Source organism: Felis catus, chromosome D2 (genome assembly GCF_018350175.1).
Source record: "Felis catus isolate Fca126 chromosome D2, F.catus_Fca126_mat1.0, whole genome shotgun sequence".
Lineage (NCBI taxonomy): Eukaryota > Metazoa > Chordata > Mammalia > Carnivora > Felidae > Felis > Felis catus.
Window position 1 is genome coordinate 9,151,269 of NC_058378.1, and position 17,734 is coordinate 9,169,002.

A 17,734-nucleotide genomic window follows, 5' to 3' on the forward strand; every position below is an offset into this window, starting at 1 on the left:
TGTAGCCCACAAGCACATAGATATTTGCAAGCTGTTGCTCCTCTTGAATGGATTATATGATGGGTGATGTATCATTGGAGGATTTTCTTGAGTGTGATCATGTCTTCATTCTTAGGAAATACATGCTGACATGTTTGAAATAACAGGTCATGATGTCTGCACTTAAACCAAATAGTTCATGGTCAGAAAGCCTTTATATAGAGAAAGATAAAGCAAAAGTGGCAAAAATTTAACAACTTGTGACTCTAGGTGGAAAGGATGCAAGTGTGTATTTTATGGCTCAGGAAAACTCGATATTTTCTGTTTCTTATGTGGGAATTATTCTATTTACATTTTGTTTCTTCCAAGGTAAATTTGGTAAGTGGTATTTTGTTAGTAAATTCGTTGCTACATTTCTTTCAGATGTATTTGTATCAAGTTGAACAAAAATAGCCTTTAGGATTTTTTCATACCATGTTTCAATGGTAGTTTCTTCCTTAATTTTTTTCTCAGTTTGCACACTTGAGATTTCATTCCCTTGTTTTTGTTGATGAGGTTAGCCTATGATTTGCCTCCTTTGTTGCTTTTCAAAGAACCAGCTTTTTTTTTAAAGACTTTATTTATCTCTACACTCAAGTGGGGCTCAGACTCCCAACCCCGAGCTCCAGAGCTGCACACTCCACCACCTGAGCCCGCCAGGTGACCCCCAAAGAACCAGCTTTTTGACTTACCACTTATTCTCCTGTTTTTCTGTTTTTTGTTCATTAACTTGTTTTTTTTAATGTTTATTTATTTCTGAGTTTTGAGAGAGACAGAGCACAATCAGGGGATGGGCAGAGAGACACACACACACACACACACACACACACACACACACACACAGAATCCGAAGCAAGCTCCAGGGTCTGAGCTGTCAGCACAGAGCCTGACATGGGGCTCGAACTCACCAACCGTGAGATCGTGACCTGAGCCGAAGTCAGACGCCTAACCAACTGAGCCACCCAGGCACCCCTGTTTCATTAACTTCTAACCTAAGTAAATTGTCCAAAAGTGAAAAAAGACCTGATTCACATATTCAGAGGGACCATCAGGAACCTGGGAAAACTGACCTGGAATGGTTCACTCTAAGATATGCGTTAGTAAAACTACTGGACCTTAAACACAGAAAGCTCAAACTCATGTACTGTGAGATCATGACCTGAGCCAAAATCAATAGTCAGATCCTAAGCTGACTGAGCCACCCAGGTCCCCTTATCCGTATTATTTTAAATTTATTCTTGTATTCATGTGTTTCTGCCCTTATTGTTGCCCTCTTTGTGCTACTTCTTTCTTTTATAGTACTGTTGCCTTTTTCTAGTCTTTTACTTTTTGAGTTAAAGATTCACTTGTATTTCATTCTTTGTCACCGATGCAAAACATTTAATGCTGTGAAACCTCTGATCTGTATATGTATCCCACATAGACTCGTAAGTAATATTTTCACTGGTTTTTTTGGTTTAGAACTTAGGCTTTGGTTTGTTTCCTTTTTCACCAAAGAGCAGTTTGCTAGAGGATTGTTTGCTTTTGAAGTCCTGATGGAAGAAGCTTGTTCTTCCCCAATAACAACTTCTTTTTTTAAAAATATTTTTTAATGTTCATTTATTTTTGAGAGAGAGAAAAGGGCAGAGCATGAGCTGGGGAGGGGCAGAGAGAAAGGGAGACAGACATAGAATCCGAGGCAGCCTCCAGGCTCTGAGCTGTCAGCACAAAGCCCAATGCGGAGCTCCAACCCACGAACTGTGAGATCATGACCTGAGCCAAAGTCAGACGCTTCATCGACTGAGCCACCAGGCGCCCCGTTCCTGAATAAGTTCTAGTTTTAGTGCATTGTTCCCTGAGCATGTTACCTTTATCAGGTTTTTTTTGTAATGTTTTGTGCACCCTTGAGATATAAGTATATTTTGTATTATAAGTTTTGATATTAGAAAATTTACATATGGGTCATAATACAAGTCTTCCTGATGTCGTTGCGTCTTCTACACCCCGACATTGTGCTTTCTGACCGCTCTTGAAATACTCTTTTTTATCAGTGTGTTTTATTTTTTTCCTTGCTTCTCTGAGTTCTTCATGAAGGTTGTTCGGTCTTTCGATACTTCTCACTGTTATTTGTACATTCAAAGTTGTGGATGTTAGCCTTGTAAAGTGTTTTGTTTTTGGTTTGGTTTTTTGGTTTTTTTATCCATCCTGCTAACTAGATTGTATCTGTTTCCTTACTGTTTCCCTTTGCCTGGAATAATATTGCCCATTCCTTTGTTTTTAGCTTTTTGAGTCATTTTCTGTCACTGTGTTTCCACTTTGCAGCAGAGATTTGGGATTTGTTTGTGACTCCGTTTTAAGTCATTTTATTAAGTGGTGCGTTAAGCCCATTCACATTTACTACCAGGATTCCTGTCTGGTCTCATATGTCATATTTGTTAACATTTAATGAGTATCATATTCACTGAACAATTCTGTTTCGTCTTTTTGTTCATTTTGAAGGAGTCCGTTAGAAACTTTAGATGTTTTTGTTCTAGTGGTTACTTTTACAGTAATGTCTTTTATACTGGCTTTAGTTGCTCATTTCCTTATTTAACCTTCCATTTGGTTTTCAGCTTTTAGTGACCTTTAGAGTGTTTAGTGACCTTCTTTAGACTATTCTATGGCTCTCACTTAGCTTACTGTTATTTCTTCTCCTTTTTCCTGTTTCCTATAGGCTTTTATAGTTGCATTATTTCTGCTTCACTGGAATATATAGCATTAATATATTACTCTTATATTCTTGTTCTCAACTTTCTTTTGGTCTTAGTCCTACACTGCTCAGCTTTTCTGCCAGTGTGTCCTGTCAAATCTCGGTTGCTTGAAGTTTGTCCTCTTCTAGAAGGTTCCGTGATTACATTATTACCTGATTTCTTGAATATCTAATATGATTGACCTCATCCCAGAGCCTGGATACTTTTAAAGGATGACGTGGCTGGATATACAACCCTTGACTTCTACTTGGTTATTTGTTGAAAAGGTTGCTGCACTGACCTCACTTTGTTTATTGGTGACAGAGTCTCTTGCCCAATCTACATGTTTGTTTGCTTATTGAGACTTGATCTTTCTGTCCAGAGGAGACTTCTTCACTTTTAAGGTTTACAGTTTCATTAAAGCATGTCTTAGGAAGGACTGTTTCAGGTCAGCTTTCCTGATGGAAAAGGAAAGTTCATGGTGGTCCTTAAAATATGCGGGCAAGATCTCTTTTTATTTCTGAGCAATTTTCTTAGATAATGGTTTTTAATACTGTATTTATTCCATTGTTTTCTTTTTTTCTCTTTAGAGACTACAGTCACACATATAATTTTAATTTAAAACATGTATTTTATTATTTTGTAGATCACCTGCTTTATCCAGAACTTTCTCTGTGATCCAGTTTTCTTTCTTTGGTTTTATTGTCATTCTTTTTTTTTTTTTTTTTTTTTTTGCTCTATTGTCATGTCTTTTTTCCATGCTGTTTATTTATTTATTTTTTAAAAAAATTTTTTTTTTTTTACGTTTATTTATTTTTGAGACAGAGAGAGAGAGCATGAACGGGGGAGGGTCAGAGAGAGGGAGACACAGAATCTGAAACAGGCTCCAGACTCTGAGCTGTCAACACAGAGCCTGACGTGGGGCTTGAACTCACGGACCACGAGATCATGACCTGAGCCGAAGTCGGCCGCTTAACCGACTGAGCCACCCAGGCGCCCCTCCATGCTGTTTATTAAAATTTCATTCAAATATCTTTTCTTTTTGTACTTTCTGTTAAATCTGCCTGGGCCATTTTACCAAAAACACCACAGAGTGGGTGGCCTAAGTAACAAATTTATTTTTTCACACATTTGGAGGCTGTATGCCCAAGATGAAGGTATCCTCAGGGTGCCCTCTGGTGCCTTCTGGTGAGCCCTCTGTCTTCAGCTTGCAGACAGCACCTTCTGGCCCTCTCCTCACATGGCTTTTTTTCTGCAAACAGGGAGAGCAGGAAAGGGCTGGTGTCTCTTCGGCTTCTGATATGGATGTCTTTCCTGTCATTAGTGCTACACCCTGATAATGTAATTAAACCTTACAGCTTCAACATACGAATTTGGGAGGGGGACAGTTCAGCTCATAACCAGGTTCTTACAATTTGAGTCATATTCTAAGATCACTCTGTCCTTTTTACAATTGAATTCCTCACCCGATCAGCCCTTGCCTCCATAGTTCCCATTAATACCACAAGTCCCTTGTGTTGGAGTTCTCGGTGGTCTGAGCTGTCATCTGTCAGAATGAAGATGTCACTCCATGTTTTCTCCTCTCACTGTGGGACTTCCCCTTTCAGGCGGTGATTTTATTTGCATTTAATTATCTATACGTTCTAGGGGCACCTGGGTGGTTCAGTCCATTGAGCGTCTGCCTTCAGCTCAGGTCAGGATCTTACGGTTCCTGAGTTTGAGCCCCATGTCGTGCTCTGTACTACAAGCTCAGAGCCTGGAGCCTGCTTTGGATTCTCTGTATCCCTCTCTCTGCCACTTCCTCACTCATGCTCTGTTTCTCTCTCTCTCTCAAAAATAAACATTAAAGAAAAAGAACTTTAATTATCTCTAAGTTCTCTGTCTCTTCCTCTACATGTAGTTGCCACGGGCTCAAGCTCTTTCTATAGATGTGTGAGCTCTTTTATCAGTTTCTTCTGTATTAAATGTTTATTTCCTCAGTGGTGGTTTGAAGTCAGTAGTATTTTGTATTTCCCAGTTATGCTGAAGTCACGGGTTGTTGATTGGTTATTTTATTTGCTCTCCTTATGTTGATCTTTAGAGGTATTTGGAGGATAGATGGAGACGTTCCGAATTTAGTAGCTGCCATTACTCCTCAGACGTCGGAATGCAGATGTATGCTTGTAGTAGTTTCCTCTCCTTTCTTCCACCATGCCAGGCCTTTTGTTTCTTGTTTCCATTTTCGTATTTTCATGTCCAACAGAAGAAATCGAAAAAATAAGTACTTACAGTTATTTTCTTCCCTGGAGACTAGACAAGAAATCAAAATCCAGTAAAACATAGGGCATTTGTATATATGTTGCATTCCAGAAGAAATGTGTTAGTATTTATGTGTACGGTTAATTTTTCCTATCTTTAGAAGTCTGGGAAACTGATCACAAGAAAGGAAGGAGCCGAGAAAACCAGCATAAACCTGTGAGGGAAGTTGCATTCATCAGTAAGAAAACGCCGACCAAGGAACGAGGTAATGTAATAGGAAAGCCATTTAACCTGGACACAAATTCGTTTCCTTCCAGAGAAAGCCTCTGTCAGTGTGACTCATATGGAGTGAGTTTCAGCTGTATTTCTGAATTGTGTATCAATAAGAAAAGACGTTTGGGAAAAAAGACTGGTGAATTTAGTGCCTATGGAAAATTGCTACTCAGTATTAAACACGAGAAAACTCCTACTAGCGAGAAAAGTGAATTTTTTAAACATGGAGAAACTTTCAGTCAGGTTGAGGACTCTGTTGATAGTGAGAAGATTCAAAGTGCAGAGCAAAATTTTGAATATTACATGCATCAAGAAACCTTCCCCGAAAAGGCAACATTGAGTACGTACAAGAGAGAGATCACTGAAGAGAATCACTCTGAATGTATTGAATATGGGAGAACCTTCTTTCCTAACTCCTCTTTCCTGTTACATCACATGAATGCCTCCGAAGAGAATCACTGTGGACTGCGTGGTTGTGGGAAATCGTTATGTGTTACGTCTACCCTTTTGAAACCTCGTGGGGCACGTATGAAACCCTCGGAGTGTAGTGAGAGTGGGGATCATTTCCGGGGGGATTTATGCCTTCCGCAACTTCAAACAAATCATAAAGGAGAGAAACACTTTGAATGCAATGAATGTGGGAAAGCGTTTTGGCATAAGTCCCACCTCACTCGACATCAGAGGTTACACACGGGAGAGAAACGCTTTCAGTGTGATGAATGTGGAAAAACTTTCTGGGAGAAGTCAGACCTCACGAAACATCAGAGATCACACACGGGGGAGAAGCCCTATGTGTGCAACGAATGTGGTAAAGCCTTCAGCCACAAGTCAGCCCTCACGATACACCAGAGAATACATACAGGGGAGAAACCCTATCAGTGTAGCGCATGTGGGAAAACTTTTTACCAGAAGACAGACCTCACCAAACACCAAAGAACACACATAGGGCTGAAACCCTATGAATGCTATGAATGTGGGAAATCCTTTTGGATCAATTCACACCTTATCCTGCATCAGAGAACTCATACAGGGGAGAAACCATTTGAATGTCCTGACTGTGGGAAATCTTTCTGTCGGAAGGCATATCTTACACAACATCAGAGAACCCACATAGGGGATAAGCCCTACAAATGTGATGCATGCGGGAAAACTTTCTACCACAAGTCAGTGCTCACCAGGCATCAGATAATTCATACAGGGTTGAAACCTTATGAATGTTGCGAATGTGGGAAAACGTGTTTGAAGTCTGCCCTCACAGTGCATCAGAGAATTCACACAGGGGAGAAACCCTTTGTGTGTCCTGAATGCGGGAAATTCTTCAGCCATAAATCCACCCTCTCTCAACATTACAGGATACATACAGGGGAGAAACCGTTCGAGTGTCATGAATGTGGAAAAATCTTCTATAGTAAATCGTCCCTACATAAACATACTAGGATACACACAGGGGAGAAACCCTACGGATGTAATGAATGTGGGAAAACGTTCTGCCAGAAGTCTCAGCTCACTCAGCACCAGAGAATCCACATAGGAGAGAAACCCTATGAGTGTAATGAATGTGGAAAGGCTTTCTGTCACAAATCAGCTCTAATTGTGCACCAGAGAACTCATAGAGAAGAAAAGCCCTATAAATGTAATGAATGTGGGAAGTCTTTCTGTGTGAAGTCAGGGCTTACTTTACATCAGAGAAAACACACAGGGGAGAAACCCTACGAATGTAATGAATGTGGAAGGTCTTTCTGTGATAAGTCAGCTCTTGTTGTGCACCAGAGAACTCATAGAGAAGAAAAGCCCTATAAATGTAATGAATGTGGGAAATTTTTTTGTGTGAAGTCAGGACTTATTTTACATCAGAGAAAACACACAGGAGAGAAACCTTACGCATGTAATTACTGTGGGAAATCCTTCAGTCACAAATCATCCCTCACAGTGCATTATAGGGCTCACACAGGGGAGAAATCTTGTCAGTGTAATGAATGTGGGAAAATTTTTTACCGTAAATCAAACCTTGTTAACCATCAGAGGTCACACACAGGCGAGAAGCCCTATGAATGTAACACATGTGGAAAACCCTTCTCTCAGAAGTCAAACCTCATTGTACATCAGAGAACACACACGCAAGAAAAACCTTAGGATTGCAGTGGGTCTTAGGAATGTTGAGGTGTGGTTCAGCAGTCGCTCCGCTTCAGAGAACTCACGTTGTAGAGGAAGCAATGTTGATGTCCTGAATGTTGAATAACTTTCGTCCACAAACTGGCCTTATCTTACCCTGAGGTAGACTGCAACACATAAAGGACAGTCTTGTTAGGTAACATTCCTTTGAATGTCCCCTAGAAAATGTGGGTATAAACCTTGCAGATTTTTTGATTTTGTCATTTGTTTTTAGCAAAAATACAAGCTAGGTTATGTCAATTTCTACTAAGGAGAAATCTTTCAGTTTGAGACATACAGCTTGAAGATTCTCTTTAGAGGTAATATAACATTGGAAATTGTGTTGTAGTTTTGATGCCATATTTGTCTTAGGAAACCTAAGAATTTGTAATTTATAGATGAATATTGTGTGTTGTACAAACAAGCAAAAAAAAAGTAGTAAAATGAAATAAAAGAAGTTGCAGTAATACATAGATTTCTCATGTGCCCTTCTCTGAGTTTCCTCTTAAGATATTTTACATAACAAAGGTATATTCTCGAGCAGAAATACGGATGGTACCTTAATAGTAAGTCACGTACTGTCATTCACACTTCAGCGGTTTTTACATGCACTTTGTGTTTATGTGAAGTTTTACAAAATGTTGTCGCTTATAGTTTGAGTACCCATGAGCACAGGCTACAAAATCAAAAAGGAATCTGGAATCTGTATTGTATTAGGGTTAAAAAGGAACCAAGATTTCACCACAAGCAGGTCCCTTGTGTTAATAATACCCTTTCTGCAACCCTATCCTGGCAATTCATATGAGTATGAAGTTTTTAAAACAGAGACAAATTGAATAATTAGGGCAACAGCGTTAAATGCTTACGTGAAGTATCCCTTAAGTTTGCAGGACTCCTGTTTCTACAAATAGTACCTTCTATTAACTGTGTCTCTTCCATATGTGTAGTGGAATTTAATATGATTGTGAATCGAAACTAGACATTCGTAGTTCAGCATCTCCCAGGTATGTCGGGGCCTGGAGGAATCTCTGGAAAGGAGGCCCCCAAAGCTAATACGTAACCACTTAAAATACATAAAATAACAAAATGGTAAATAAAATGTGCTCTGTGCAGAGGGATATCTCGTCTATGATCTCATTTTCCCCTCTCACCCATGGTCCTTTCAAACTGCCTTGAGTGTATTTATGTGCATCCTCCAGTCCTCAGCCTCAATTTTTTACAAACCCCTATAGGTAACTGCCCTCTAAGGCAGAGTTCAGAATAGAAGCCACAGACAGACTATATGACACTCATGGTTGTAATCTAGGCTGTAAACTCAGATCCAGTGTACACAGAAACATATCTGGGTCATGGGTTTTTGATTGTATGAGAAGGTGGGTTGAGACTGGAGCAGAGCCAGAGTAAGGTCAGAGTGAGGCTTTTATGGACCGACAGGGTGTAAAGGTGGGATACTACATTTCATTATCTGATTTCATAAATCAGGTTACACAAACTAATGATCTTAAATTGCACAGATATTCTAAGCTTTCATCTTAGGGAACTAGAAGAGAGCTAATTAAATCCAAAGTAAGGAAAACAAATGAAATAATAAGAATCAGAGCAGAAATCTGTGAGATCTTTGAGAAAACAAAACCAATACACCAAAAGTTAATTATTTGAAAAGGTCAATAAAATTGATAAACCTTCGGTTAACTAAGAAAAAAGAAAAGATACAAGTTGCCAACGTCAGAAGTGAAAGAAAGAACAACTGATAACATGGACATTAGAAGGATAGTAATGTTACAGACAACTCTGCACACCAATTTCATAACCTAGACCTATTCCTTGAGACACACAATCTGCCGAAACTCACAGAAGTATAAATTTGTATAGGCAAATAATCTATTAAAGAAATTGAGTTCATCCTTAATCTTCCAAATCAGAAAGTTCAAGCCCAGATGTGTTCACTGGTGACTTCTATAAAACACTTAAGGAAGGAAGAAATGATACCAGTTCTCTACACCTCTTCCAAAAAGTAGGAGAAGAAATCCTTCCTAACTCATTCTGTGATGCTTATAGTAACAAAAGCAGGCAGAGACATTATAGGAAAGGAAAGCAACGGGGGTGCCTGGATGGCTGAGTCAGTAGAACACGTGACTCTTAATCTCGGGGTCCTGAGTTCGAACCCTAGGTTGGGTGTGATTAAAAAAAATTCTGAAAAGGAAAGCTAGATGTCTATATGTCTCGGAACATAGATGCTGAGATCCTCAACAAATCGTCACCAAGTTGAATCCCACAATATATAATTACGTGCCATGACCATGTAGGATTTATTCCAGGGGTGCTGTGCTGGTTCAACATTTGATATCGGGTAGTCACCTGTCGCATCAAGAGGCAAAAGAAGAAATAATCATATCTCATCAATAGGTGTAGAAGAGCCTTTCACAAAACGTTAACCCACATCCACAATAAGAAATCTCAGCAGGCTGGGAGCATGGGGAACATTAATTTGGTACAGAACATCTCCAACAGCCCTGCAGCTAACATTGTACTTTCATGGTGAGAAACTAGATGCTTTCCCAGTGAGAAGAGGAGAGCAAAGAGGTCCCTGTCCCTGCTCTTTCATCCTCCTTCTGGAAGTCCTCGCCGACAGAGCAAGACCAGAGAAGGAGAGAGACTTGGACAGGGAAGGAGGAGAGAAAACTGTGTACAGTCACACATAACATGATTGCCCGTGTAGGGAATTTCCAGGAGTCGACAATCAAACGCACTGACGCGAGTTAACGAGGCTTTAGGATACGGTGATTGGGTGGGTGGTAAAAAGAAATGAGCCGTTCGGTAACAGGAGACATGCAGGAGCCTTTACGTGCATATTGCTGAATGAGACAAGCCAATCCGAAAGGCTTTGCACCTTAACGTTACCAGTTATAGTGCGTTCTGGCAAGGCACGTGGGGAGACAGTAAAAGGATCGGTGGTCGCCAGAGGATTGAGGCAGGGGAGGGAAGGCTGAATAGGTGGATTATGGAGGATTTTAGGACGGTGGGAGTATGCTGTAGGATATTGTAACGGTAGATGGCGTGCGGATCCTTTGCCAGTGCCCAAAAATGTAACAAAGGGTGAGCCCTGATGTAAACTGTGGTCTTGAGGTAGTACTCCTGTATCAGCATTGACTCATCAGTTGTAACAAATGGACCACACTACTGCAAGATATGAATGATGGGGGGCTGCAGAGGGGTAGGAGTGAAGGGGTGTATAGGAACTTGACTTTCTGCTCCATGTGTCTGTAACTCTACGACTACTCTAAAATGTAAAGTGTGTGAAAGAAATGAACCATCCTGTCTGCCTATAGCAATATACAGGAATCTCCGAGGGTGTTTCTTCAAATTACAAAGTTAGAAACACAGTATTCAGTACCACTTTTCCCATGGTGGGAGGCAGAATGCATTCTCAGAAATCATACGCTGACCATCACTAAAGCCTATTTTCAGCTGTAGCTTCCTGTTGTTATAAGCCGCCTTGTCTTTTCTGCAAGTATCGTAAATTTCTCACCTCTCTTCATAACACCTTGTTTCTGTACTAAGTTTCCCTTGGTCCTGTGTTCCTGCACTACAAATATAATGGCCACTGATGAACATTTGAGCTGTGTCTATAGTCTTCAGAATATTTTTAATTACAGTAACTGTGGTCTGAAGTTAAGGCCTAGTGTCCTAGACTCTTGACATCTGAAACCAACATGGAGTGAACCCTCCGAGCAGGAGGCAGTTAACACAGTGGGCAACACTAAGAGGATGGTCCATCTAAGACGCAGGTCACCACGTAAGACCCAGTTCATCCAGTTGTCATTAAGTGATTGTTGTTGACTAACGAGTTCTGAGATAGGACAAAGGCCACCTGGGACCGAGCTACCGGTTGCTGGCAGACAGCCTCTTGCTGTGGACTCTGCTGCCTGTTTCGGGTGTCACTGTTTCCTCCCCTGGCAACAAGCTCTTGGCCCTAAGAATTGTTAATTGGCTGTACCCCAGGTGCCTGGGCTCCGGGTTCAGTCACTTTGGCTGGTGTCGTGAGACGCTCCGCCTGTGGAGGCAGTGACGACACCGCACTTTAACTGGTGAGCATTTGAGCCCCAGCTACCCAGGGTCGAGGGTCTGGCTGGCACTCTCCGGTTACTGTGTACCGTGTGTTGGCCGTCCCCAGCTGTTCAGGGTAGCCACGCTTACCAGTTTTTGTCATTGTGCCCCAGCGGGGAGGGCATGCAGGTGGCCCTTGGTGAAAGTTTGGAAAGCTGGGCTGCCCTGGCCCCGGGAGCATGAAGCGTGCACGGCCCTCGGTGCGTGATGAGCTGTTGTTCACGTGCGGGCAGTGGCCGTCCCCATCTCTTGCTGCTCCTTCCCCTGCTGCCATTGCACACACGCCTGACGCCCGAGGGTGCCGAGGTGCACACCTGTGGTGTCCTGTGGCCCGGAGGCTGATGAGAAACAAAAGGGGACGTCTTCCAAATTGCCAGAGGAAGGACCTCAACTGCGCTAATGCAGAACCCTCAGCCAGTGAACCTGGGGTTGGCGAGGCACTGGGGTTTTTTTCAGTACACCAAAGGACTAACCTTGGAGTCCTGGGGCTTGATGGCCTTGACCCTTGCCGTGACAGAATGACCTTACTGTTTGTGAACCGTGACCCCAGAGAGATTGACTGGCATTCCCTGGAGGAAGCGGCAGCTGCCTGTGAGGCGGACTGCCGGGCTGTGGTCCTTTCCCTTGTAACCACCCAGGCCCCCGCCACAGGTGTCAGGATGGAGACGAAAACTGAAAGCTGTCACTTCACATGGCTAGAAACCCAAAATACTGTGAGGGAATTTGAAGAGAGAGAAATGAGAGAGAAGAAACCTGCACTGTTGCAAAAAGGCAGCCCTACAGAAGACATTCGGTCAACCGCCGGGTTATGGGCCACGCTTGCTCCTTGCAGCTGTGCTCTGCTGCCTCTGTTGAGAAAAATTCTCATCCTCCTGCTCAGAGGGGAAAGCACTCACCCTGTGCCCCAGCAAAGGGGATCATTGGAATGCAGCGTAAGCCCAGGATCCTTAATCCGTATGAAGCAATGTAACCTTTGCCATAGAGTGGGCTCTTGAGCCCGTAGATCCTCCCTGGAGGCTCTCTGGAGAAGGCAACTTGTACGTGCGATCAGAGTAAATAGAAAAGCCCCTGACGTATATTGAGTGACGACAAAAAGGAAAGAACTGGCAAGAAAGAATGAGGGGTGGGAGGAACTTAGGTACACGAAAAGGAAACAACGAAATGACAGAAATGAAGGTGCACAGATTGCCCCAGCTGGGAGTCCAGACTATACGAAGATAACTTATGCAACAGAAGATCAAAGGGCACTAACTGGCTTTTGTACCTTCGCTAGATCGTTTGTGACATGACTTAAATATCTGCTGAAACGCACCGTTGACAAATTGTCATGACCTTAGCACAAGGCTTGAATTACAGCTGTATTTGGGCCTTCGGCTAAATTTGATCATGTCATTCCCTAAAGTCTTAGAGGAGTTACCGACTACAAAATGGAGTGCGGGTGACTGTTTCCTCACAACTTATATGTTGAACTCCAGTCCTCAGTGTCATGGTCTTTGGAGGTGGTGGGCCTTTGGGATGTGATGAGGTTATGGGGGTAGAGCTCTCATGAATGGGAGTAAAGCCCTCACAAGTGTTGAGCGAACGCCTTTGGCTTTTGCACAAGTGACGACAGAGCAAAAGGACAGCTATCTGTGAACCAGGAGGCAGGCCCTCCCCACGTGCTGATACCGCTGGCCCCTTCATCTGTCTTGGACTCGAGGGCCTCCAGAACTGTGAGAAATAAATTTGTGGTGTTTGTAAGCCACCCGGGCTGTGTTATTTTTTTTTTTTGCCAGTATGAACAACCTGAGACATTCGGATGAGTAGGTATGTTTTCTCTTAATCCACAGAACTATTGCCTGAGTTCTCCGTGGTCACAGCACCCATTGACTTAATTATAGCACATTCCCATGGTAGGTTCCAGTCGAGTGAATATGAACTTTTGGCACTTAGAATTTGGGTTGTCAGAAGGGGACCCCCGTGTACTGTATGTCCCGGTTGAAAGCATGGTAACCACCTGTTCAGAGACGAAGTGATTATCACTGCTGCTTCTCCATTTAGTACTCCAGTTTACTGCGTTCTTAAACCTAGAAATAGTGTTGGCATGTCACAGTAGGTTACTGCATCCTCAATGCTGTAGTCAATTGTCCGGGACCCAACACCTCTGTTCCTGAAATAACTGCTTTCGTCTAAGCAGCAACCAGTACATATTTTGTTACTATGGGTTTTGCCAGTACATTCTTCCCAGTGCTGTTTTCAGCAGCCTCAGCCACAGTTTGCCTTTGCCTCCAAAGGGTCCCGGTACACCTTCAGCAGGCTGCCAATGGGATATGCCAGCAACTCTTTGCCATTGCACATAGTCTTTGCAGGCGATACCTTAATTGCACCCAGATTTCTTCAGGAACCCAGGTATGATGTATTGATGACCTCATCCTCCAAGGAGATCCTTCACCCACGTATTAGGCGTTCACATACAAAAGTTGTGATAATTCATTTTCCTATACATACTGCAAAGATCCGTCTCAGGTAAATTCCCTGAAAATTACTTGTAAACCTGGGACTGTTGCATCCCTGCCACTGTCATGAAACTGCTAGTGACTGTTCTTTGTCTTGTGTTTTCTTAGCTCACAGAATGTTACTACAAATGTATCTTTTCTTCTTGGGTTCTGCAAGGAACATATTCCCCACTTAAACAGTTTACTCAGTTTTATTGATGGCTTTACCTTCAATTGGCCCAACTTGTATAGGACCCCCTCCAAAAACAGGCTCTAGAATCAATCCACATTGAAGTCAACAGGCACTCCTGTGAGTGCCTTTCTTCACTGCAGAAACTGCCAGTATCCCCCCATTCCTCCTGGAGTTTGTAGACCCCCTCAGGGTGTCCATAGGTTGCCCAGTGGCTTCTGATGCAAGAAACTACCTTCTTCAGCCTTGCAGTAATCCCCATTGGAGCATCAGGTGTTGGTCATGTACTTGGTGCCCCAGCACAAAGAGGCTCCCTGAGCCTGGGACCCTCCATACCCAAATGCCTGTTGTAGCTTGAGTCATGGAAGCAGTACCTTGCAAGCATGGTTACTGACGCTTCCTTGCTGCATGATGGAGCCAAACGGGTCTCTGGCGTATCCCAGCTGCAAGGGGGCTGTGCTCTTCTGCTTCATTCAGCCCAGCTGTGGTGCTGGAAGAGATCCCCCTTCTCACGGACCTCGTTACCGGGACTGTCCCTTGGAATGAACTGAATGAGCAGCAGTAGCAGTTCTTAGACTTTACAGATGCCATCATCATCCTGACATGTGATGGAGCTCGGGGGAATGTTGCTGGCTTTCATCCCTTTTCCAGGATGTCCCTGATGAAGGGAAGGACCCAAGAGTCTGCATAAGTGGCCAAACATCAAGTAGTCCTCTTAAGACTGGAGCCTCTGGCCAACAAGTGGCCCCATCTGCTCATTTTTATGTACTCTTGGGCCATTAACCCAAGAGGTGCCCCATCATGGGGTAAGGAATTCTGGAAATGTCTTGCCTCACAGTACAGCCTGAATGTAAATCACGGTAACAGATGTTTCTCCAGGTTCTATGGCTATGATACAGGAGCCGAGCAGGATATTCCCTTTCCCTTCCTAGTTCCAGACGTTACTGATAGTGACCAAGGCACTCCTGTCACTTCTCGGTATGCGCAATCCTGGGCTCTTGAAAAAGGCATTCCGTAGAAAGTTCGCTTCCCCTGTAAGCCGCCGGCGTTTTGTTTAATAGACCACCTCTTGCAGGTGGGATGTGAGTACACCTGTGCAAGTGTCGCTATTTAAAGTGCCTGCTCAGTGCTGAACTTAGACAAATGCTCACAATTCTTGCAGTAGTGCTCATACATTTGCCGTTAATAAAACCTCAGGAAGTTTGAGATGTTTTCAACCTCCCAGCTCCCCTGCATCTTCCGTTGGGGAGATGAATGAAGGCACTATTAAGTGGTCTCCTAAGTGTAAAGGTTTCAAAACATATTTGCAAGTCTTTTGACCCTTATCTCATTGAGAGGGAAGTTCAGTGTCTCTCCTCCCCCCCGCCCCCACCTTTCTAAAGTATATTTATTTGTGAGAGAGAGGGTGGGGGAGCGACAAACGGTGGGGAGATAAAGAATCCCAAGTAGTCTCTGCATCAGCAGTGCAGAGCCTGGAGTGGGGCTCAAACTCATAAATCATGAGATGACCTAAGCCAAAATCAGGAGTTAGACTTTCAACTGACTGAGCCATCCAGGCGCCCGTGTGTCCCTTTTGAATGTGGGCACATTTGTTACATGATGACCTGAGCCATGGTTGGATGCTTAACCAACTAAGCCACTCTGGTGCCCCTGTTAAATTCATTTCTAAGAACTTTTTGTTTTTGTATTGTTCAGTGCTAATGTGTACAAGTTCATTTGCTATTAATATATTGATCTTGTATCCTGCAACCATGTTGCAATCATTGATTAGTTCTGATGTTTGTTGTCATGTTCCTAAGTATATTCTACATGGAAGCTCCTGTCATCTGTAGACAGAGTTTTACCACTTTATTTCCTATCTGGATGACTTTTATTCCATTTTATTGCCTAATTTCCCTTTCTAGGACCTTCGGTTCGACATTAACCGTAAGTGGTAAGAGTGGTGTAAGGGAATATACAAATGAAAAATAAGAGGCTTAATATTCTGCTAAAAATGAAGAGACATCCCTCCTTGTAGATTATTTTCTTTGTAAAGTTGTAAATTCTTTGCGCTTTTGAGAATGAACCATAAATCTTCTTAAATGTCTCTTGGCAATTTTACAGCCTAGAATGTCTTTCCCAAGGACCTCAGAACCATCTGTTTGAAATGTAATAGGGAGCTGGCACTTCTGTCTCCCAGAGTCTGTGAGAGGGTAGAAGCCTAAACTTTGGTGGTTGGGGTCTTGATCCAAGTTGCAAAACTACCTCCTGTCATAAAGATAGGAGAAGCTTGTTTTTTTAACTTGTAAAACCAATAAACTAACACAGGTGGTCATCCAATTACCAGGCAAATTTAGGGCAAACAATGTGTGATAAATGATGCTGTGAAGTCCCTACTTGAGTATTAGTTATTGTTTATTTTTGCAACATTTATGTGATGGGATGTATCTGCTTGGCTATAAAAAGGTGAGATTTCTTTCTGTCCTTGGATTGTCTTTGAGATATATCTCGCCATTCAATGATAAGATTGTTTTCTTTGTCTTCTGCCTGAGTGGCTAAGTTTTCTATGTTTGGAGAAGATTTGTTTTAAATTAGATTTCCCTAACAATTTGGGCGATAAGGATGGTGATTCCTGACCACTCTAATGCTAAATCGGGTATGCTTTCTCATCAATGAATGTCTGAAAGGACCCACGAAATAAGAGAGGTATGATACTATCGATGTTACAATATAAATAGAACACAGACTGTCTCTGGAAGAAATTCTGCAGGTGCATTTTGCAGTAGAAACTGCTAGGAGAGCCAATTCATCAGGGAAATGGAATTAATGAAAGAGGTGTGTATTTAGATTCTTAGCATTCATTTCGGATAAGCAATGAGTGAAACTGTACTATCGGTGCCTCCTGCTTGTACCTTATTTGCTAAATCGGGCAGTTATACCCAAAGTCTCCTAAGCCTGAAGGCTGATTCCGAAGGAGGTGTCGCCAGGGTCTTAGGAATCAGCGCGCGCTTCCTGCTCGGGCGCAGGAGCCGCTCGGGGCCTTCTGCGCATGTGCGCTGCGCTCCTCCCGGTAGTTCACATCGCCGCCGCTGCATCGCGAGAAGACGGTCCCGGATGCTCTCGCGACTGAAGGCCTGGGGGCAGGCGGGGAGGACGTGGTGGGTGAGACCCGGGTGGCTGTGGTGGTTGTTGGTGACCCGTGGGACGGAGGCCCCGCGCGGGAGGGGCCGGTGACGGAGGAAACGGCTCGGTGCCTGAGCGCGGGGTGAGTCCTGCTCCGTCTGTATGCATCGAATGAGAACCAGCGCGTCCCCGCGCTTGTTACCCAGCGAAGGTTCGTGTTGTCGTCTCCGAGGTGAAGGGTCGCCCGAGGCCTCGGTAAGACCGGCGGAAACTGGCCTGGGGGCGCTCGTGGGTGGTCGCTTCTCTCCTGGGGTGGGGGGGGGGACCTCGTTCTTCTTCACTCGGGTCCGTCTTCGTCCTCCCAGCCACCAGTGGTCAGTGTCCCGTTCCCATGGTAACCGCGTAAAGTCCTGTGGGAGGTGACGGAAGCCCAGGTGGCGAACGAGTAGATGCGTTCTCTACCTCATCCTCTG

General features: G+C 43.4%; 1 protein-coding gene across 1 annotated transcript in view; it reads left to right on the forward strand.

The window, feature by feature from the left end:
* LOC102900951 overlaps positions 1-17,734 on the forward strand; it is an 80,970-nt gene that overhangs the window by 32,271 nt on the left and 30,965 nt on the right. The window contains 5 exon segments of the mRNA XM_045041015.1: positions 5,125-7,377; positions 11,563-11,624; positions 11,729-12,427; positions 15,092-15,193; positions 17,213-17,403. Of these exon segments, the coding sequence (XP_044896950.1) occupies positions 5,125-7,377; positions 11,563-11,624; positions 11,729-12,427; positions 15,092-15,193; positions 17,213-17,403 (3,307 nt within the window).